General features: G+C 43.6%; 1 protein-coding gene across 1 annotated transcript in view; it reads right to left on the bottom strand.

Moving 5' to 3' along the window:
- The window catches only part of spata5 (spermatogenesis associated 5), a 128,016-nt gene extending 104,669 nt beyond the window's left edge, over positions 1 to 23,347 (bottom strand). The window contains exons 1-10 of the mRNA XM_047585385.1: positions 23,112 to 23,347; positions 22,066 to 22,190; positions 21,810 to 21,967; positions 21,284 to 21,342; positions 20,496 to 21,113; positions 20,282 to 20,411; positions 20,126 to 20,182; positions 19,853 to 19,976; positions 16,600 to 16,701; positions 15,119 to 15,272 (exon numbers count right to left, since the gene is read on the bottom strand). Of these exons, the coding sequence (XP_047441341.1) occupies positions 15,119 to 15,272; positions 16,600 to 16,701; positions 19,853 to 19,976; positions 20,126 to 20,182; positions 20,282 to 20,411; positions 20,496 to 21,113; positions 21,284 to 21,342; positions 21,810 to 21,967; positions 22,066 to 22,190; positions 23,112 to 23,286 (1,702 nt within the window). The 5' untranslated portion in view covers positions 23,287 to 23,347. The remainder of the gene's footprint in view (positions 1 to 15,118; positions 15,273 to 16,599; positions 16,702 to 19,852; positions 19,977 to 20,125; positions 20,183 to 20,281; positions 20,412 to 20,495; positions 21,114 to 21,283; positions 21,343 to 21,809; positions 21,968 to 22,065; positions 22,191 to 23,111) is intronic.
- Positions 23,348 to 24,643: the final 1,296 nt, after the last annotated feature.

Genomic DNA, 24,643 nt, shown 5'->3' with positions numbered 1-24,643 from the left:
GACCCGTTCGACTAGGCGAGGGACAGAGAGACAGACGGAGAGAGGGAGGAAGAGGAGAAGGAGAAAGACAATTCGAGCAAGCAGGTTTGTCCTCCGTGAGGTCAATGTGTTCCCCAGTCCCCGCTCCCCGGCGTATGAAGTCTTTTCTCTCGCTCCTTCACGTACGCCCGCCCTCCCCGCCCTCCCCGCCCCCCCCAATGCCCAGAGGTCTGAAACATCCCATCGTTCCACCTGGCCGAAGCTCCGGCTCTTCGTCTGCGTTAACGCTTCAGAGCGACGCCGCACAAAAACATCTGGTCCGAGTGCAGCGGACGATGCGAGGCAGGATAGGGATGTGGAAGGAAGCCGGGGACGAGGGGGGGGGTGGAGGGGGGGGATGAGGAGCGCCGCTCACCAACGCCGTGCGCACCGACCCCAAGGCATCAGCTGCCTGCGCTGCGAAGGTGGAGGGCCCTCGTCTTCCTCAAAGGCTGAGAGGACGACGGCAGTGGGAAGAAAACCTGAGAAACCGTTGCGGTTCCGTCCCGACTGACAATGTAGGAGACGCACTCTGCAAAAATCACCTGCGCCTGCGTGACGTCATGCATGAAGGGGATACACACTTTGCACATGTAAAGTGCAAAGCCACATGCAAACAAGTTAAAATCATGGGACAAGCTCCACAAGTGCAAAATCTCATCAAATTCTATGGTTGAAATTTATTTACACTTATTAACTTTTCTAGTTTGATATGACGCACAAATTAGGAAGCACTCGTTTGAGGACACTGGGATTTCATAATTTTTGTCTTTGCACAGCTTTTTTTTAGATTTTGTTACACATTGGTGACTTTATTGTAATATACAGTGAAATTATCCTTGTGCCCAAATACCTTGGAGAAATTAAAAATGCATCACAAACAAAAGCTCACACACACACGGCCTCTGCAAGGCTCCACTACACCGCTTTATTGTAGTAGTATCTTTATTGTGTGTTTTCTGTAATAATTTTCATGCAGACTCAACATTTCTGCACAGTTGTTATTTCTAGATTTCAATCTTCAGCCCAACACATAAAGTTAAACGCTAACTCTCTGCAGCTCCAGTCGTCAGTCGCACGCACACACGGACGCACACACACGGACGCGAGGCCAGAAGAATGAAAAATGCAGCTGACAACTGTTTAATAAATGTTTCACCAACAATCATCTCAAACTGTCTGGAGTGAATCTCGCGCTCTGCCAGCAGTAATGAAAAGCCTCGCTAAGAAACAGCCTGACCAGAGAGGGAAAAGAGGGGTTCATGAGCCGCAGCAGAGCCCCGAGTCCGGCCTGGATGCCTGGATGCCTGGACGCCCGGAGGCCGGCGGAAACTTGATTCAATGATGTGACTTTAACATTTTGCTTCAGGGATTCTCTCTCTCCTGACTGCTCTTGGCTGACTCCGAGCACACATTTGGTTTAGTTATGAAAACATCCGATGGGAAGGGAGGACCAAGAGAAAAAAAAAAGAAGAAGAAGAAGAAGAAGAAAAAAAAGAAGCAACACAACACAATTTAATCTGAACCTTATGTGGACTCATTTTTCCTGTTTCTTTCCTGCTTTTCTGAATGCTTGAAATTCGCCAGGGATCTAGTGGGAATTGAGAGAAAGAAGGGGGCCTCCTAAATGTACAAGAATGCACATTTGCAAAACATCACACCAGGGCCCAAACAAGGTATGGAAGAGGGGGAAGAAATCCTTTCACAGAGTCGGGGGGAAAACAGAAGAGAACGATTATTTGTGAGTTTTCTTTTTTCTTTTTTTCTTTTTTTTGGCCGTAATTACGTGCGGCCAAAACAGACCATTTCCCGATCCAGGCCTTCTCTTCGGGGGTCAACTCAGATGATGCTCAACTTGGCAGCTTCTAATGAATCAGAGATGTTTAAACTTCATCAAAACTAGACCTTTTAATATCCAATAGTATCCAACCAGTCACACATATAACGCACAGTGACGCTTAAAAGTATTTGGACCCCTCAGAATTTTCTACATTTCTGCGTAAAACTCCTCAAAGCAGACAAAGAGAAGCCAGTCAAACGAACGAAACACAAATATTATACTTGTGCATTTTGTGTTTTTCAGAAAAAAATGGCACTAATGTGACGTATCTGTGAGGTGCAGAAGAAGAAGTGTGTATGAGAACTTCTTCTTAAACTGGCTGGTTTAAACCAGATGCTAAGGGGCGCTGATCTCCAGGGGCAAAGTACAGAGTGGAAATAAAGCCTGGTTCACCTCTGGCGTTATCACGGGTCCTGGGTGATCTGATTACAAGTACATGTGTGCTCGTCTTGCATTAAAACATGCCTCAAGTGACCACTTGTGATTGCACCTCAATTCCACGCTCCATCGTCAGGTCTCCTGCACGTTGACGGGATCATTTTGGTCACTCCGATGTCAGGGCCTCGGCCTCTGACGGTGCCGATCCCATCTGGTGCAGGTCCATTTTAGGGTCAAAGTGAAGGATGGAATCTATATGGTGATCGTGAGACTTTTGACGTGGTCATACCAGCACATCCGGGATGCGGGGGGCTGTTGGGTACCACAGTGTGGTGTTTCGGAAATCTTTCGAGCCATTTTATGCTCTCCATTGTGAGCAGCGCTCTGGCGTCAAAGCCGTCAAAGCCGTCAAAGCCGTCAGTCCTGGCAGTCGGGGTCTTGTTGAGAGGTCAGGCTTCAGGACGGAGAGAAGTGAAGAGTTATTGACACACAGTGTGGAGTGGTGTCTCCACAGTAGCTTCCAGAGTGATTTCATAACACTGGCTGCCAAGGCATGACGTCGGTCGATCTCTGGTGTTATGTTGCCGTTTGTTTGTGACGTTGGACCCCAGGCAGATAAAGGAAGTCACAGTGTCTGCTGGGCTGCAGTGGAACCCGAAACAATGGATTGCTGCCTGTTGCTGTTTCAGAACCACAAACAGAGCCGTCTCTGAGTGCACTTCATTCACTTTGTGTAATCACTTGTCTCCTGTAGGGTCACGGTTGGGCTGGAGAGGTGGTGTTCACCGAGGACAGGTCTCCAGTCTGTCTCATGGCATCTCAACACAGAGACGTTCACACCTACGTCCAATTTAGAATCACCAATTAACCTAACGAGCACGTCTTTGGAAGGCGGGAGGAAGCCGGAAAACCCACTCACATACAGGGAGAACGTGCAAACCCCACACAGAAAGGCCCCAGGATTCAAACCCAGAACCTTCTTGCTGTGAGGCATCTGTTCTTGTACCATTGTTGTATAATTGTATCAGTGTTGTATCATTATTGAAATACTAATATTAAGACAGGGTAGCTTAGCTCCACATGTCTATTCCATCATCATGAAAATAAACCAAGGGAATAATAATTTGCTAATGGACAGAAATGAGAATAAATTTCTAACGTGGGAAAGATAAATCTCTGTAGTGTCAGTATTTGGTGTGATCACTCTTTGTCATTCAAACAGTCAGACAGTGTTGATTTTACTCGCTACACTTCTCCAGAGTCTCCCTTGTTTTTCCAAGCCACTTCACGAACACGACTACAAATCCATCGCAACGTCTGGGACTTTCCCACAACTTTCAGCGAGGCAGAAAAAAAAACAAACTGAATCAGGTGTGTGGAGGTTAAAAGTTCCACACTTCAAAAGGGAAAACCTCACAGAGCTTCCACCGTCAGACCCGGCAGATCATCACCCACAGAGTCCGCGCGTTCCACGCTTCCACACGGAATACAATCGTCGGGGGCCCGCGAGTTCACGTTTACGTCGCTGTATTGAACAACCCCGGCAGCGCTCGCTTCTCGAAACGGATTGCGAAATACTTCGGGGCATTACAGCGTTACAAAACCGCAGGAACGTTTTCATTACTCGCCGGGGCTTCCGGCACACTCCTTGCACCTGTATTTACAATACCCAACATCTGTTCCCGGAGCTGAAACCCAGCAATAATATGTGCTCTTGAGGTGCGCACACAAAAACACACACACACACACACACACACACGAACATGCACGGATGACAAAGACAAATACATGTGCTCGCACCGTCTAAACATGTGGAAAACGTGTGCAGGCGCAAACACACATACAATACATGCTAGAGAACACACACACACACACACACACACACACACAGCTGTCAGTGGGTAAAGGTAAGTGCAGGGGTTAAGGAGTACAAGCAGCACATTTCCGGATTTTATAAACAGAGGCCTCAAATAAACTTCACATGCTGATCCGACTGATATTTATGTGACCTGTCCTCAAATTCCTTTAGTGTCTTTAAAAGGACAGACGAGTTGGGAAAAGCACTTTATAAGGCAAGGCTGCGGCTGTAAACATCAGCGAGCATTTAGCACTGTTTGGCCCATTTAGTCTTCCACTGCAGAATTTATGTCAAACACACAAGACTCAACTCATTTTTTGCAGCCGTTTTTTCTTTTTTCTTTTTTTTTTTTTTTTCCCTCTGCTCCTTTCTACACAGCGGAGAAACCGCCAGTCCTCATTTCCTGTATCTGTTGGCCGGGAAAGATCAATAGTTTGGGTTAAAAAGCACTGAATATTTAGGTTTAGGGGATTGTCACTAAGTGCATTCGCCCAAATCACTTTGCACATTTGTTGAGTAAATCATTTAGGCTGCTTAGTCTAAACTGGGGTTAGTGGATGCTAAATATCGGGGCCAATCTTTGCCGTCAAATAACAGGCTAACCGGAGAAGCTTTCAGCCGGCGCAGTGCAGAGTTTTCTGTTTATTATTCCACATAATCAATTTTACTGGGCCTTTTTGTTCCAGTGGGCTTCCCCTGTTTAGAGAGGCTTGTAAACAGTGTGTCCGGATGTGGCACAAACCAAACAAGGACGCACTGCGCGCGCACTCGCACACACAATTTGCACTGTTTAGACTGTGGAAATGAGTCATCTAGCACCGGGATCAGTTGAACAGCCAACAGGACGACAGAGCGACGCCCAGAGTCTGCGAGGCTCCGTTAGACCACATGATAGCTCCCAATACCACACAAAACACCTAGAGGGATCCATTATGAAAAGCTGTTTTGTGTAATCTCCGCTTAGCTGGAAACAGGGTCAGTGCAACGTTTGGGGAAATCAGATCAGTAGAAATCAGCCGCTGCGGTCGTATGGGAGGAAGTCTTTGTCAGCGATGTTACGGAAAGCTATAAATCCATCATCGCATGTTTGTCGTCTCTTTATGGTTTGAATCAGCGAATTAGTATATTTGCCCTTTTCATCCTTCTTTACGACTCCAAAAAGTACACAAATCTTTAAATATGAGTAAAACACCCTGTACTCACCGGAATCTGTGCATTTTAAACATTAAGGTCTAAGTGGCAGCGTTTGGCACAGATGAAATGATAGTTGTGGTATTTTGAAACCTGGTTTATAGTTTCTCATCGTTTTTTGAAACTTGAGTAGTTTGTAACTGGTCCAACATTGAGCAAGAACACGACATGTGTCTGCCATGTGACAGCAGCCTCACTCTAGGAGACGTCTCGAGCCTAGATCTTGTGGGAGGCGAGTGACTGCAGGAAGACAACAGTGTGAAGAATTATTCGGTGCAGAGTGGAGAAATGAGTTGGAGGGCAGGAACCATAGTTTATAGACTCCATTTGGGGCAGAAGGAAGTTGTGGCTTGCGGTGTTGTGGCTACAAATGAATGAAATCGGGGGGGGGGGTCACAAGTTGAAGCAACCATTGGGTTGACTACTGCCGGTCAGAAAGGAGAAAAAAATCCACAGTGAAATGATGTTTCAAAAGAACTTTATGTCCATCCATCCAACCATCCACTGATTCACAGACCAAGCATTGAACTTCAGATGTCACTCTCCCTAGCGACGTATCTCTGTTCATCTTGAGGTGTTATCCAGACCGTTGAAGATATACAACCCCTCCAGCAAACTCTAGGTCCCTCGAGGACTTTAACCCCAAATCCTCTAAAGAGCATCGAGCAGAAAAACCCAACTTCAACATGTCGACTCCTCGGGCGTCTCATCCCTAAGTCTGAGGCCAACTTCCACCGTATGGAGTAACCTCATCTCAGCAGCTACAGCCACCACTGTAACTTCATGACGTAGCTCAACTGGTAAACTGGCTTCACCACTAAGGTCCAAAACATTAATGTGTATCGCGTCCATCCAAAAAATGATCAGCTCTAAGAAGATTAGCATGTCACTGCACAAGTAATAAAGACGCTGAAAGGGATGCGACAAAGGAGACATAGGAGTAAGCAGAACATAAGAAAACATGTTTATTGCAGAAGAGTCGGAAAAGAAAGTATAGTTTGCATAATTATGTCAGTTCCTGCAGCCTGTCATTTAAACCCTTAAAAAGATATGTGTGAAAAGTATTTAACTCGCACTACAGCTGTTCTCTAGTACCAAGAGAACCGGGTTTATTAAACTGGTAAAGCTAAATTCCGTGTGCCATTAATAAAAGTCGGCTCTTCTTGTGCAGATTGCGTCCTTTAAATACGTCCTAATACGAAACCGTGATCAGAAACAACATTAACAGCACATCGAACGTTGTTTATATAAAACTTCAACACTGTTTTACTCAGCTGCAGAGCAGCGATATGCTAACGCTGCAGCTAACAAGCAATAAAATGGTCTTTCCATAACAGCTCAATCTGCGTCAGGCCGTCCTGTAACGGCGTGCAGCGCTGACACGCGTCCGACATAAAGCCCGGTCAGAATGATGTGGCGTGGAGCTGCGTCAGGTGGAAGAGAAAAGCGCTGTCAGGATAATGTTTCTGAACAGAGTTACTGGCGTGCGGGCAGTGCATTCTTCTGCTGTGACTAACATAGTCCAGCAGATCACTTTAACGTGTACATAAATCTGTCAGCCTGCACGAAACTATGACGAAAGCCACGTCCTCCTCAGATGCAGACAGAAAAAAAAAAAAAAAGTTCTGAGGAGCAGCGGGTTTGATCCATTCACAAGTGAAAAGAGGCAGAAGAGCTTTTACTTTTGTGAGTTTGTCTCCTAAACTTGTAAAATCCCAACTTTGTAACTGCTGAAATAACTTTACTTTCTTTGTTGGGACAGTTCATATTAATGAAAAAAAAAACATGTAAATACACCAGAGGCTAGTTTCCATCTGTAGTGTATGATATTTGACACAGAACACACGTACAACAGTATAAATAACAAGGTATCGGGGGTTGCTCATTGTGGGTAAAAGTGCATCGTACCAGGAGTAAAGTGACAGGTGCTGATTGTTGTTGCCCCAAGTGTAAGAAAGTGTAGAGTGTTGGAGTAGATTGTACGTAGCCCTATTGTATATGAATGTAAATTAAAAGTGGAAATTGCACATTGCCCTATTGTACTATAATATTTGAAATAAATAAATATATGAGAGGAAATTATTAAAGCACAGTTTTACTTTTTCTTTACTTGTCGGTGGGTTTCTGATCAGCCCGTCTGTCCTGTTTGCTTATATAATGGTGCATTCACTGCTGGCAGCTGAGTTTCACTGTTTACTCCCTCAGTCATATAACATTCGACCACTAGATGTCCTCATTTAGAGCAGCTACACTTTAGCTTGAGGGGAGCGGGTGATTATTATCCTGCAGCAATAACAAGTGATGCAATGCTTTCATTTTTGCAAGAACTACGTATTCATTCGGACTCATTTGTCCCACTACAGACACCGTGTTCTTATCATCTTCACCGGACATTTGGAAGACAAAGAATTACATATATGACCAGAAACCAATGTGATAAACAGTGACTGAAAGAACGGACGATAATTTAAATAATTAATATCTTTTACTTTTATTTGGATGCAAACGCTGCCAGTGGATGGATGGATGGATGGATGGATGGATGGATGATAAATAGATGAATGGATGATAAATAGATGAATGGATGAATAAATGATGGATGGATAGATAAATGGATGAAAGAATGAATACATGGATGGATAAATGAATGACTGAATGGATGGATGGATGATAAATAGACAAATAAATGATGGATGGATGGATGGATGACATATGAATAGATGGATGGATGGATGGATGGATGGATGGATGGATGGATGATATAGGAATAGATTAATGAATGGATGGATGGATGGATGGATGGATGGATGGATGGATGAATGGATGGATGGATGGATGGATGGATGGATGGATGGATGGATGGATGGATGATAAATAGATGAATGGATGAATAAATGATGGATGGATAGATGGATGGATGGATGGATGGATGGATGGATGGATGGATGGATGGATGGATGAATAGATAAATGGATGAAAGAATGAATACATGGATGGATAAATGAATGACTGAATGGATGGATGGATGATAAATAGACAAATAAATGATGGATGGATGGATGGATGACATATGAATGGATGGATGGATGGATGGATGGATGGATGGATGGATGGATGATATAGGAATAGATTAATGAATGGATGGATGGATGGATGGATGGATGGATGGATGGATGGATGGATGGATGGATGATAAATCGATGAATGGATGAATAAATGATGGATGGATGGATGGATGGATGAATAAATGATGGATGGATAAATGAATAGTTAAATGGATGGATGGATGGATGATACATGAATAGATAAATGGATGGATGGATAAATGGATGAATAAATGATGGATGAATAGATAAATGGATGGATGGATGTATAAATGGATGAATAAATGATGGATGGATGGATGGATGGATATAGGAATAGATAAATGGATGGATGGATGGATGATAAATAGACAAATAAATGATGGATGGATGGATGGATGGATGGATGGATGGATATAGGAATAGATAAATGGATGGATGGACAGATAAATATACGGACGGACAGATGGATAGACAGATATTTCTAACCCCGGCCTTAGACTCAGTGTTTACATGAACAGTGTTTCTGCAGCGGATTGAAACCATTCTCATTAGAGAGTCTGTTTACGTGAACGCTGAATAAACTCTGATAAGATCCGATCAGACACATGTGTTTACAAGCTCCCAAACTTTAATAACAATAAACCTTTATTTCTTTTTTTTCCACAAAATGATTCTGAACGCGAACATGGCGGAAATATAACAGCAGAAGTGTTTACACAACTTTATTGACAACACCGAATTCATTCAACAGATGACCACAATGTTTCCGTGTTTTTAACGCTGCAGCCCACATGGATCCCAGCTTTGTTCATCGTTTCAAACACTTGTTTAAACAACTGCTTGTTTTTCAGCCTCCAGGTTTCTGTCCCTCCTGGAAACCCGTCACCTGATGTTTAGCCCACGTCGAGCAAAACATGCCCAGAAACATTCGTTCGGACCAGAATGAAACAATCAGACCAAGTGTTTACATGGTTGTTGGGCGCTAATAATTTCCTACCAACTATAAAGAAACACACAAGCAGACGGAGGAAGAGCTTTTTACGCAGCGTCCTCCAAGAAAAGACGTTTTTATTTTTAGCTTTAATTTATCTTGATTCCATTTGTGTTGACAATGTACATTAAAGCCTATCCAAACACATCTTGAATGGACTCTCACAGGTTGACACCAGCCCTTCTCATTCTGATCAGGTCAGTCTGTTCTGACTCAAGTGGCCACATGAGGCATTTTTATTCTATTTGAGCATTTATTCGGATTAATAGTGCACACTAGCACCAGTATAATGTGCAGGAATATTAAATACACTAATCAGCCACAACATTATGACCACTGAGAGGTAAATAAATGAGTAAATAACACTGATCAACTTGTCAGTGTTGGACCAGGAAACCTTTGGACATGTAGCACCACTCTAGACCAGACCGGACACCCCCATGGCATTGACACTACTTGAGTCATCCCCAGCAGGATGCAGCCTGACACAGGAAAACACACGAACACAACTCAAATGAAGAACAACACAAGGTGTTGACCTGACCTCCAAATTCACTGGATCCCAAACTCATCAAGTATCTGTGGGATGATCCACAGAGGTCCCTCCCTTCAACCCATAGGACCCAAAGCCAACCCACTAACAGCATCCAATTACCCGACACTACAGTTCACCTTCAGAAAGCCCATGACCATTATTTGATGAGTCACAACTGTTTTGTAGTCTAGACTCTGTATAAATATGGACATGTCCCTACTTCTTTGCATTGGCCAAACAGACACTATTTTCCTGGGGATGTGGGCGGTGCCATTTGGTGAGGTTAGAGCCAATGACCCCACCACGTTTCCTTCAGAATCACTCTAGCTATTAGCGCTATCTCCACCAGTTACAACAGAATGATGGATTATACACTGTAATTATTATTGTTAAATATTTTTTTAACAATTCTCAGAGAGTGACTGGCATGGCAACAGATGGTCGCCATTATTGGCACATTTCCACCGGCACGGTACGGGACGGTATTTGTGTGTTTCCACTAGCACGTAGCACCTAGTACCAGGTACTATTTTGGTATCGCCTCAGCCCTGGTTCCAAGCGAGCCAAAGCGACACTAAAGCGACGGCCGACCAGACTGTAAATAAACACAAGACCTGACCCCACCACTTTTTAAAACCTAGCCTGCAGCCATTATTATACAATGTAAAGGCTACCAAGCTAGCGTTAGCAACCATAAGCCTACCCTCAAACGGCGTCTTTTTGCAGCCTGTGTCCTCTCGTCTGTTGTTGTTCTAGTCTTACGGTTTTGCGCGTGGCTTGACGCGGTGTAAATGACATCACGGCAGTTTCATGCAGCCATGTTATGACGAGGGGGTGGAGCTTACGACCTATATTGCAGCCAGTCACCAGGGGGAGCTCTACTTGCTTTGGCTTCACTCTAGAGGAGAAGTTCCGTCGTCCATATTTGTACATTTATTATGTTTTGTGGGCACGAGGGAGCCCCGCACAATAGAAAGCTGGTTCTAATGTTATGCCTGATCGGTGTACACAGGTGAAGAGGGGCTACTCTATTCAGTCCCGGCTCAGAAGAAGAACACAGATGGAAAACGTCTGGCATCACGACGAACCTCTAAATACCAAATGAAGGAATATGTTTAAGAAGAATGATCACTCCGGCCAAAAAGTGCAGAAACTCGTGGCCGACAAATACCTTGATTTCAAGTTGGCTTTTCCTCTCATCTGTGTCTTTAGTGAGAAAAGACAGACTACAACATCAATGCTCAATGACCTCTGAACTTTACTTTGATTTGTTTTTAATCAAATCCTCATCATAAACTATTTTTTCAGTCCAGGTGTACGTCTATCTAAAGATAAGCAAAGCGGCGCCTTCTCTTTTTTCCCCCTCTCTCTCTCCAGGTTTAAAACTCCTTCCCCTTCATTAAGGGATCACAGCGTTCACCCTGGATTCCCTCGACCGGAGCTCATGATGTAAAGCGCAGACGTTTGTAATAATTTGTGCGCTCGGCCGAGGCTTAGAGGGGATTTGAGGTGACCTGCATGAAACGGACTTTAATAGGTCTGGTTGCACGGCCGATCCGTGATCAGCTGTAATTAAGTGCCGATTATATAACACATCTGTCGTCAAGAAGTTGTTTCTGGGGCCTCGGCGCGGCTCTGAGCTGGACAAACAAAAAACCTTCCTGATGACATCAAGATTTCCATACCAGGAAAAAAAAAAAAAGAAAAACGGACATGTGGTCACTTGGCCTTGTCATCCTTCCCTCAGGCTGATTCAAATCGTCGTATTCGATCTATAAGCAGGGTGGTATTGTATTAAAGGCAGGATGTGAAACCCAAACCTCAGCGTCCTTTTTCTCGTATGTGTGCGTGTCTGCTCTGCCGCAGCTGTTGTGCAAAGGTGTGGATCTCTTGCGTGACCCGACCGCGCCGCAGTCGCCCGAGATGCGTCCCCTCGTTTTTTTTTTTATTTTTCAGGAAGCGGCGCGTCGGAGTGGACGCTTCCCCGGCGGCTCATTGTTACCTGAGCGGCACAAGGAAACAACTGCAGTTCCGAACTCGATGTGTTTTTGTGCCTCTTTCGGCTTTTGTTCCTTTCAGTGAAAGCGATGGAGGAAAAAACAGTTAGCGACTTTTTGGGTACGTGTGTGTGTGTGTGTGTGTGTGTGTGTTTTGTTATTACGTGTAACCAAGGAATGTGGGCTGGTGACGGTTTGGATCTTTACTCATAAACAGAAGAGTACAATTAGAATCTAGACGCATTAAATATGCTGCACAACAAAGAATGAGGTGGAAAAAGGGTTGGGGTTGAGAGAGTTGTCGGCATTTTATTAAACTGAACTAACATGTGGAGCTCCATACTACTCATTTGTGACCCTTGGAGTCGACCTTACAGTTATCTACTCCAACCTGCCAATGATACTTCTTACATTCAGTCACAGACACACACAAAAACGCCTTAGGAACAACTCAAAAGAAACAAAAAAACATGGAAAACAGCACAAGGTGTTGACCTGGCTAACATCCTTACTATGAAAAGTAAGGATGGTCATAGTGGCTGTGTCCGAAATTGCCCACGAACGCCATTTTTACAGTGGTGTCCGATCAAATTCCCTGCATAGGGGACTCAAAATTTCCCATAATGCATTGCAAAAAGTAGTAACCGAGTGGTGGATATCCCATCAGGCATTACCTCTCTATTGCTATGTTCTTTTAGTTTTTTAATGCATGAACATCACATATATTTGTTCACAAAATCATCACGTTTTATTAATGTGTAAATTATAATGTGATAACCAGATGAGCCACGTAATGATGTGACAGCAGTGACATCGCTAACCACGCATCAAACGATGATATTGTGTAGTGTCTGAAAGACGCTGGGCTTGAGCTCACTGTATAATGAAACCTTATATAGGAAGTAGGGGGTGAAGAAAGTAGTGAGTGAACGATTTCGGACACATGTTAATCCTGATACGTGTGAATTTGATGTACGTTAACTACACAGGTCAAACTGCCATTACAAAGAGCACAACTTTGAATAGAAGTGGAAAACCCATCATTTGGAGGCACAAACGGAGACCTAGACGCTATGGGGTGGGGGTGTCTGGTCTGGTCTAGGGGGGTGCTACATGTCTAAGTAACATCCACACAAATGAATGAATGCCAGGTCCAAAAGTTTCCCAGCAGAACATGGAATTGCCACAAGATTTTCAATGTTATTCACTTCTCCCGTCATTGGTCATAATGTTGTGGCTGATTGCTGTATTTCTAACATCTTATCATTTAAAAACATCTGAACTCCCCAAACAGGGCCCCAAAAAATAAAGCTACGCCCCATTAGAACTGACGCCTGACGTCTAAATCACGAGTTTTCCAAAATCACGAGTGATTACAGAATCGTCCACTGAGCGTTTCAGAAACAACCATATTTCAGTTGATTTATCACACCGAGCAGTTCGTCAACCATGTGACTTCATTAGCAATTTCCTTTAATTTTATGTGAGGCAACCCAAGCAAAAAGGCGGAATAAACCCTTACGTGCACTCGGAGTTAGATCCCCATGTGGCGCATTTGCGAAGGCCTGTGTTTGTCTAACGATTTTGGTTTGGAGATTTTGGGGGGAAATGAGTCGGACGGGGTTGCAGAGGTTGTTGTCTCCCTCAGGAGCGTGAGGAGGTTTCTCAGAAAAACACTGCCAGTCACGTCTGGCCCTCTGTGGACAGTAAATCACGCTCTTTGCCGGAGTGCTTCCGCACAGCCGCCCCAGCTCCCTCCTCAGCTGGAAAGGCAATACACCACGTACCCCAGGCGGCGGGACCACCCAGGAGGCATATGGGGTCACACACACACACACACACACATTCACGGAAAAACAAATAAGCATGTGCTCGTACAATCGCAAACCCCCACAATCAAGCACATGCAGAGCAGATATACACATACATAAGCCAACGTGTTTGTCCTCGGGATGTGAGGTGGGATGGTTTGTGGTGGCAGGGGTGAGGGGGCACAGGAATTTCACAACAAGTGGTGGTTTCGGCGGTTTCGTTCTCGCTGGGATCCGAACACCACAAAAAAAAAACTCCCAGCTTCCTCTCTGGCAAGTATCAAAGGATGTTTGACCCGTCCTCGTTTCGAGAAGGACGTCGAGGCGCTCCAAGAAAACGTCTCGGAAGATTGTTTGAAACTCATTCAGGAAGGAATTATTCGCTAAGGACTGAGGGTTTGGGCGAAGCGCTGGAGCAGGGGTGGAGGTCAAGACAATGCGAGGCCCAACATGTACCTTGAGCTCAATAACAAACCATCATTCATATTTGTTTGCTGGGCCACGATGCAAACCGAACTGTTAAAAGATGGTGAGCAGTTTTGGGCCGGCCGCCATGTGCAACTGTGTTTTGTTTTCCCAAATGATGTTGTTTTCGGGAAGTGCAACGAGGAAATGAATCGAGGGGGGAGCAGAGATGTTTTATGACATCTGATCTGATGAGTCGACGCTCTTAACTAGGGCCGGGCGGTGAACCGGTTCATATCGAATTCTTAATACACCAGCATACCAGTGTATTTGATTGCACTGCGAGGCGAAGTGGTGAAGATGGAAAGATCCGAAAAATGAAGCGACATTATTGAGAAGATTTGCAGGGTGACCAGACGTCCCCGTTTCGGCTGACCTGTCACCCCCAGCTACAGCTAACCCCAAGAGTGTCCCCACTTTTAGCTTGATGAATAAGAAAAATAATGATGCACGCAGACTACAGTTATTACGGTAACCAGTCGCAGTACTATTGACATCACAGAAATGGCAGTTTAAATATGTTTAAATATGAAAAAATGTATCAAAAATAAACAAAAACCGTAATTGTCTTCATTTCTTCATTTCATCTACTTTAAGTCTTTTTTTTTCTATCACTTGCAACAATCCATTAATATAATATATGATGTTCTTGACGCTAATGCTGCAGTGCAATATGTGCAATATGTACAAAATGTGCAATCCTGGTAAAATTTCTTTTTATATTAACCATATATATATATATATATATATATATATATTAAGTAAATAGCACCTTTTGCAATATGTTGTATAATACTTTGAGTTTGCATTGATATGGAGAAGCTCTCCGATCTCGTTATACACTGTATAACGACAATAAAGTGCGTTCTGTTCTATTCTTCTATTCTGTTTTGGATGAACTAAACAAAAAAGAGCATTTTAATTTTCTGCGTGACGCTGTTTACTCGCCTGCTTCTTTGCAAACAGCTGCGAGGTCCGCCCCCACGTATCCATGAGCGGCGTCCGCCAGCTGCGTCAGCTCCTCGGCGGTGGCGCTGCACGGTACAAAACTCAGCTGCTTCTGCAAAATATCTGCACGCTCGCCGCTACCAGGAACTCCCACCTGCCAACAACATGAGATCATAGAAGAGCAAGTTGCATTTACTATTGGTACGAGGAATCGAGACAGAACAGAGAGAACCCTTTAAAACGTTGTGTAACTATCCTCTAAAATGGTCAGATAAAGAACCAACACTAACAATGTACACAACACAGCAATCTACTTTGGCTACGGTGTTCTACTACGCAACCTCCATGATTGAGGAACTGCAGTTCTTGAAGTGGCCACTAGAAGAAGTGTGAATCAGTCCCCCTCATAGACTGTACATCATTCCCTGTTTAGACAAACCCATCATGAAGTCACCCATTGGATTCTGAACCTCGAAAATGAAGCCCGAAGTGGGCGGAGCCTACAGTCGCCATGTTGGGTGAAATTTACTTCCTTTACACACTCGGATACTCCAAATATGAACATGGAGGTTGTGTTGTTGCGGAGCTAAAGCAGCCTGGACGTTCAGACCCGCCCACCCAACTCTCCACTACCTGTTAGCTCAGGCTACCACCTGTCACTCAAAGAGGGAACACCCTTAATTATGCAGAATTTTAGACCTTAATAAAAAATGAATGAGTTAAAAAAAAAATCCGAACCTGTACAGCTAAATACAAAATAAACCAGACGGTAAACATGTTTAATTATACTGTAAAGTTTTTAACATGGGGGTCTATGGAGATTTTGGAGCCTCAAGTGGCCACTTCATGAACTGCAATTTTATGCACTTCCACATGGGCTTCATTACTCAGACCCAGAAGTTGGCTGGCTGCAGTATAGGTCATAAGCTCCACCCCTCCATGTTATTGGATGGGACTTGGGGCTAAAACTTAAACAATAAAGTACACGTCATTTTCTTCTCCCCACGGATGGACAATTCTGTCTGTGTCAGTATTTAGCAACAAGGCAAGTGAGTCTGCCACGTATCCTTTGAATTCTAGCATCAGTTTGACGAATGGGAGGAAATGGAGGAGCGTCATTCATATTTTATACAGTCTATCAGGTCCTCATATTAAAATATATTAAAATATCCAAACGTTACCACAGAAATAAACATGTTTTCAGTCTTGTACAAAAAACTGTTTTGGTCTCAATGGATAATTTCTCAACTTATGACCACCTTTATTTTTTTTTATATCAGGAAATTAGAAATATGCATAATTTAGGGTGTGGCTGCTTTAAGTGACAAGTGGAGGTACCCGTAGGTTTCTATCTGTTTCCATAGTTAGACTCAGGAGAAGCCAAGATGGCGGCCGCCACAGACACCACACTGAGCTTCAAAACCTCTCTTTGGGAATCCTACAGTCGATTGTACGTCACACAGTTAAAGGCTGATACGTACCTCTAGCTCCTTATCGAAGCGTCCGGGCCTGCGCAGGGCGGGGTCGAGAGAATGGGGCCGGTTCGTGGCCCCCAAAACCAACAGCTGACCGGAGTGACCCTCCTGGAAGGACAGGAAAGTTTCAGATTATTATGCAGGTGTTAAATCAGCTCCAGGTTATTTACAAAGCTGCAGCCAGAGCACTCAATAAGACTAGTGGATTTTAACAAATAGTACTTGCATTAGCTTCCCTAAGCAAATATTAGACTTTAAGATATGTTTTATTGTTTATTTTATATATAAGCATATTATCTTTTGATTTTGTCATGCATTTTATTTTACATTTTATTTATTTGTATTATCTGTCAGCAGATTGTTTTATTCCCTGGGGAAACTGCTGAAATTGAGCCATTTATTCATTAACACGGTTTCAAACTCTACTGAAATAAAAGTCTAAAAATAAAACACGATAAACCGTAAATCCGCCGCTGCCAAATGTGCTGCGTCGGCTACACATTAAATTACATGCGAATCCTCGGTGAGTATCACGTTTCCAGGCCGCCTGTTATAACTTCACGACCACAGCTCTCTTTTTCGTGCGCTTAACAAACTTTTTCCAAGCTTTAGCGGAGTCCTGACCCCGGGCCTGATGCTAAACTTGGCTCTGCGCAGGGATTTATGGGGTGGTCTGCTTGCAAGATGAGGAATATTTTTTTCCACTTATTTTTTTTTTTTTATTTTTTAATACAGCGGGGAGAAGAGAAACACAAATAAATTACACTGCAAGCAAGAATGCCGAGGAGCAGGAAGTGCTTTCTCCACATTCCACAAACCAATCAGCACTGATGGTCTGGAGAACAGGCAGGATCGGGATGGGATGGGATGGGATGGGTGGGGGTGGAGGTGGGGATGGGGAGGGGGTGCATCTGTGTAATATCACCCATCCACATGTGGGTTTCGCTGCCTTTAGGACATGGAGATACACTTTCCTGACAAAGTTATGGTAAATCGGCATCTAACGGGCTCGGGTGATTTGTTTCCCAGGCTCCCTTTGGGGGAGACGTGTGTGTGGCGGAGGGGGATCATCATCATCCTTTTTCTCATCAGACACTAACGGAGAGGACAAACGACACTCGGGAGACTCAACCCACGGTGTCTGAAGGGCGTCCAGCGCGCGGAGATGGTTTCTGCATGACAGTCTGCATTTCCAATGAGGACATGTCCTGATGGAGGCTTTGGAAAGTCAAAGTCTGGGAGTGGTGTGGGTTGCAGAACAAGCGGTGGTCAATGTGACGCCGACCTTGTTGGAAATCAAAACAAACTCCCACTTTCTGGACATCTCCCCTCGTCTGATTAATAGATTTCATTTCTCCCTCGTCTGTGCGACGCCAGGTGGTCCTGGGTCGTCCTCTATTTTATTTCTTTTACCTTCAGGTGTCAAAGCCAAAAACTCTGACAGATTCTTCTCAGATTCCTTGTGACATATGTCACTTGCTGTCATTCTCCAGCATTCTGCATCGCACACGAACACAGCTCTGACATAACTTTCCCCTCATCATATCTCACAATACTCCCAAAACAGGTCAACTCATTTGAGCTTCTCCATTCACATGGACTGAGGTGTTTGTAGCCGTCATTTCAATGTAATGCTGACCTCGTTGGAAACTGTTGTACTGACAGAATAAAGCGGAGACGCGTCCACCTGTTTTAAGACGGAATAATTAACAAAAGAAACTGGAAAACAGGTAAAATTATAAGCGCGTTGTTTGCATTTTGAAGCAGGTGATGAGGCAAACGTGTCTGCATGTCCACTTCAAATAGTGCTGGATTAAATGCTAATAAGGGACCACATGGAAAGGATTCGTCATTATTTGGGCCGTGACACACGGAGCCACTCGATAAGCGGCTCTAGTCGCACCTCTAGGGGCTTTTCTGACCGATTCAGCTCGTTGAATCTGAAGCAGATGGGATCAGCAGGAGAGATCTGACTGGTGAAGGAGTGAACGAGAAGAAGAACTCACGAACAGTGGCAAATGTCGAGAGACACAAATATCTCCAGAACAATATCGAGGATGATTAAAGATCACTTAACAGGTCCGGGCGTATCGATCTTAATATCGATACCAAGATCAAGTATCGCGATCGATACTTAATGATGAGATCGATTCTTTTGTTCCAGTTTCTCTTCTATAAGCCCAGTAAGTTACTCCTCACTGAGTTCAGGTGAGTGCAGCTTCTATCAAGTCTGTGAGCTTCTCACTCTCCACCCGTAGTAAAATGTGGATATGGACAGAGTTTGACCCTGAAATCCCAACAGCAGCATCACACATCTGGAACTGATGCTGTTATTGAAATGTGTCGATAGTCGAAAGAGAAGACAAATACACGGGAGGCAGATGGACTTATTTGATGGAAAATTAATGAGCCAACATTTCCCTCTCTGAGCAGTTACTAACTTTGTTACTAACTTTATATCATATTAATATTAAATTGCTCCTTTTTCTTATTTTGCACTAATGACTTTTTTTTTCTGTGTGCAGTAAAAGTGGAATTATTTAATTTTTATACTGTTTCATAATTAGAATTAGATTATATCGTAATTAGGTTTATTCACCTAAATATTTGTCCAGTGTTTTATTATAATTATAATAAACTAACAAATGTCAGAATTACTAATTTATTCAATGATCATGGCACTACAAATAAAAAGCATCGGTACCGCTGATACTAGCCTTGTATTTACTTGGTATCGGATCGATACCAAAATTCCCAGTTTCGCCCTCCCCCCCACACATTTGCACAAGTGCACTTTGCATTACCGTAATTACACCACGGTTTGTGAAAGCTGATTGCACTTTACAGCAAATGTGGCATCGTTACGGTAATTTCACCTGTGTCTCCCCCTGCGGGTTATTACACTTTTATAACGTGCAGTTAATCAGAAATAACTGCCACATGCTGAAATTTGCCAGGTTTTATGGAAAAATGGGCAAAAACACTCACTCACAGGACATTTTAGGACATTTTTATAGTCAAAATAAGCGTTTGAAGCTTAGGTTTTAAAGCATAATTCAGCTCTGTATGATGGTTGTAGTAAGAGGAGTTATTTCCTTTCACGTATGTACAAGCTGGCCATTGGCTGAGGTCTTTGAGGTGTGTTTAAGTGCAGGTCTTTGTATCCAGACTCAACTTCTTTGGTTTTGGTTTGGTGCATCCGTACCTGAACGCATTCTGTTCAGTCTGCTCAGGGAGGCCCAGACCCTCAGATACTCACCGAACCGATCCCGTCCATCAGAGTCAGGAGAGAAGCGACCACTCGTTTCTCCACCTCGTTCTGAGCTCCATCCCGCTTCGGGCACAAAGCATCGAGCTCATCGATGAAGATGATCGCAGGCTGCCTGTCAAACCAGAGACATGAAGGGAAAATCCAACGAGTGAGAGGAAGGTTAAAAATTATAGATCACATCATACATCTCAACATTCTCTGTGAAGGTAAATTGAGTCATTCAGCACTAATTTATGAGAAGAGCCGGGGGGATTGACAAACCACTGAGACGCCTCGGTGAATATCTGCCTCAGCCTCGCCTCAGTCTCACCGTAAAACCTGCAAAGACACAACACAGCGCGTCTCGTTAAGTTGACAAATCTGCTTTCCTCAAAAGAGGTGAGAAAAATGACGCCAGGTTATCGAACACGGCCGTACTTGCTCACGATCTCCGGGCCGTTTATCACCACCATGTGAGCTCCGACCTCGTTGGCTATGGCTCGTCCAATCATGGTCTTCCCTGTCCCTGGCGGGCCGTACAGAAGAACCCCTCTCGGAGGTGGGATCCCTGTTTAGAAATTAGATGTTTGGTATTTTTAATGCTGGTCAAAGACTTTTTTTTTTTTAAATATTGTCATACAAGGTGACCTACCATAGTTGGAAAACAGCTCGGGGTGTTTCAGAGGAAGTTCAATCGTCTCTCTGATGGCATCCAACTGGCTGCTGAGGCCTCCGATCATGCTGTACGTGACCTTCGAACTTTTAGCTTCTGCATCCGGATCTGCCTGCCCTGCTCTGCCTCTAAAACTGACCTTGGTGGAGCATGAGATGCAGTAGAAGGTGTCAGTACCCAAAGCACCAGCAGGTGGAGCTACAGACACCTTCTCTAGCTGCTCTGTGCTGAGTGAACTGTCTGGACTGACAGGAGTCTCCCCTTCTGAGGGATTCTGGGAGTTGTAGGAAGGAGCTGTGGGCGAGGAGAGTGAAAGGAGGTGGGCCGGTCGGAGCGGGGTGCTGGAGGCCGGACCGGGCGCGCATGAGGCCTCCTCATCGTTGTCATCCACGGTCAGCATGCTGAGCTGCAGCGAGAGGTCGGCCGACGTGGATTCCATCACAGAGGACTCTTCTTTGTCGGGGCCCGACCCCTGGAGAGGAGCCGGTCTCTGGAGGGTGGCGCCATCCTCTCCTTTTATGGTCTCGACCAGGAGGCTGCACGAGCGGCCGAAGTAGCTCAGTGAGAGGACGTTTCCTGGTAGGACGACGTTCCCGTCTGGTGCAAGACAGACAGTGGTTATTTCAGCGAAAGAATGGTAATAAAGTGTGGGTTCACCATGCTGAATAAGAGGCATGAATGGTTAGAATCAAAGGAGCTTATTTAGGCTCTGAGGACAAAATCACACGTGTGCCCCCTACTGCCATGTTTATAAAGTCCAAACTCACCCAAAGACCTCAGAAGGAAGTTCTTAAAGTCGTCCGTGTCTAATGTGTCGTCTTTTGACCTAAAAATAAAAAGTTGAGGATCAACAGAACATTTTTATTTTGGAATTTGAATTGCAGTTGCAAGCTGCGACCAGCAGATGTCAGTATTTACTTAGACTTGGTTAAATTACTTGGTCACAGTTGCTTAGCTGCACATAATAATAACTCTTAAAAACCATAAGAGAAAAAGAATGACAAAATAAAATAATATTAGATTAAAATAAAATCAAAAATATGTATTATCCAGTAAAATAAAATACACAGTGTAATCAAAGAAAATACAGAATTAGCGTTATGAACGTGTACAAAAGTAATGAACAACTGATCTTGCAGATTTCCATAAATTAGGTTTTATTATTATATTAAGACAATTGTTGTTTTATCTTTCTAAGAAGAACTGACACATTTCTAATAATGGATTAATCTTTTATTTAGACTTTTTCTTAGTTTTCTCTTGACTTGCTAATGAAAGTCGGACAGACTTCACCTGTTAGAGAGGATCACCTCTGCAGCCTGAAGCACAGGACCTGTCAGCGGGTGTAGCGTCACCTCGTCCCCCGACTTCACTCTCAAGTTGTTCTGCGCACACTTCTGGAGGCCGACTTTTCCTCCCGGAAACGAGGCGACGGGCCAACCCAAGCAAACCTGGCGGAGGGAAGAAGTGAAATGAATAAAAATAAAAAACACAGATAATTAGCTGTCAGATAAAGGTAAAGAGAGGAAAAGGAAAGAGAGCGGGCTACCTCTTGTCGTCCCGTGGGACTCGTCAGCAGCACCGGTCTCCCGATGCAAACGCCGGCTGACTTCATCGAATTGAGGCCGAGTTGAGCCAAAGTCGACCTGCAGCTTTTGGGTGTCCTGTCATCAGCTGTGAGGAAAATTTATCAAAAATCTGATGATCAGTCAAGAAAAATATTAAACACACATTTTAATGCAAAATGCGCAGCATGTCCAGGTGATGCTCGGCCTTCTTAATACCTGGATGAGTCAACTGTAGCATCACATTTTGTTTTAAATGTTAAATAATTTAAAAGTTAAAGTTTTAAACACGTGGTTTTTCACACGTTTGTCAAGGTCTGGTTTCACAAATTTGATAAATAAGAAAGAGTCAAACAGTCGAAGGAAATCGATCCAGTGCACTGACACTAAGAGTTTTAGGATGTACAACCTTGTCTCGTGCAATAGTTTAAAAAAGGACATTGTGGAAACTTAAAACTTCAACTAAAGATGCAAAGATCCGGAGATTGTTTTCTCTCCCAAAAAACTAAAAATGAAAATGAATTATAAATTGGCCTTTCTACTTACTGACCCCTGGCCCTTTCAGATTTATTTAAGATACTATCACGCCCGTTAGGGTGACAGTGACCTGAGCAAAATGCACGTTACTTTAGAAACAACTGAGACCATGTTTCTAATTTGGGATTCAGAAATCTGATTAGACAGGTCAAGAAAATATCTCTCAATGTTTAAGTGCATATGGTTTATTTCAATGCGTTTCCACTGCTGGAAGAAAGAAACACAAAGATATAACACAGAAGATGGGTTGATCCTTTATTGAAACCACTGTGTGGATGTTAGAGTAGTGGGTGGAGGACTCACCTTGATGCACAGCCTCTAATTTTAAATCCAATCTGCCTCATTTAAAGAAAGGAAACATCTGGACCAGCATCCGGCAGCATCGGTGAGTGCAACAACTGATGCTGCCGGATGCTGACAGATCTCCCATCTTTTTGCTACACGTTTCTTGCTTGTTGAACCGCTAAACGTCCTAAATTCTTGAAATTCTTACCCTTTTCAATGAAATCCATGACAGTGAACGTGTTGCAGTCTGAACTTTTGCCGCTTCTCCCATCGGAGCCAGGCGTCTGCAGACCCGAGGAGTCACCGGAGCCCTCCTTCAGGAACAGGGAACCGTCCCCTTCACTCGCCCTCTTCGATTTGCTTTTATTTTTCTTCGAAGACATGATTTAACAGTGAAAATCGTCTCCACGTGAAAGTGCAGACATGTGTAAACACGGAGCGGCGTTGTAAACTTCCTGGTTAAGGCTTAGCCCCGCCTCCTTTTACCGTAAAACCTAGTACCGTCTCTGATTGAGGTTTTACGACAAGTGAAGTTGTTACAAAATATTATCAATAATAATACCAACAAAAATAATGCATTCACAAAAATATTAATTGCTATTTTTAATCAGAAAAAAAGTTTAAGTCGTGGAGGTAATCTTGCCACGACAGAAAGTTACTCAGAATCCAATGGGAAAATCCTGTAATTTTAGGTTTTCTTGATAAACAGCGAGTAAAAACACAACTGTTAGTTAATTAAAGACACAGTTTACACTACTAATGATGGCATTTTATATTCGGCATACAAATAAACGCTAAACAGTTTTTTTACTCGTTTTCCACTGCTACTAGATGTATAGCTTTTTAAAAATGCTAAAAGTATTAACTCATAATACATTGATTTTAAAAACATAGCTGGGAGATTTGACAGACAAATTTATCATCATGCCTTGGAGAAAAATAAATAAATAAATAAACAAATAAATTTGCACATATTTGAATGAGACCATGGCCGCTACAGACCTAGCAGTTTTGTAGCTAGCCATTCCTCGGGCTCCTTTTATCTGGTCATTACGGCATTTATGGAACTTCCAGAGCGGATTTTACGTAACTGTACCGGACAGCTGAGCCATGCCGGCTGGAAATTGAATATACTGTAGGCTAGATTCAAAATTCTTGTTTCTGATATCACCTTTGTTTCCTCGCTTTTGCCTCCGGTGAGAGGAGAGGTTTTTAACTTGGTTCGTGCGTTTTCCTAAACCGTGGCCCGCTCTCAGCTGTAGAGATCCGGAGGTTTTTAAGTTTTTCTTTTAAGTTATTTTACCCCAACTGAGGCAATGAGTAGCTTCTCATCTCTTATTTAAACAACCATGTGGAAAGACACATCCCGTGGTGGTGGAAAGGATGTTGGTCTGTTTGAAAAGGGTCACATCACTGGTATGCATCAAGTAGAGAAAACTGAAGCAGAAACTACTAAAACTGGGTTAAGAACCGTCCAACGCTGCATTATTAAAAAGTGGATGGATGGTGGGGAACCATCGTCCTCCAGGAGGAAATGTGGTCAGAAAAAAAAATCCTCAGTGATGGTGACTTAAACGTCTGGCGAAATCAAATTGAAGAAAAACCCCAGCAGAACTCAGGGCTATGTTTAATAGTAAATGGAAGAGCATTTCCACACATACAACGTGAAGGGAACTCAAGGGATTGGGACTGAACATCTTCAAGCCTTAATAAAACAGTGAGGCTAACCAGGGAAAAAAG

Source organism: Mugil cephalus, chromosome 5, assembly GCF_022458985.1.
Source record: "Mugil cephalus isolate CIBA_MC_2020 chromosome 5, CIBA_Mcephalus_1.1, whole genome shotgun sequence".
NCBI lineage: Eukaryota > Metazoa > Chordata > Actinopteri > Mugiliformes > Mugilidae > Mugil > Mugil cephalus.
The sequence above is the reverse complement of the archived record's forward strand: the minus strand, read 5'-3'. Positions and strand labels throughout refer to the sequence as shown.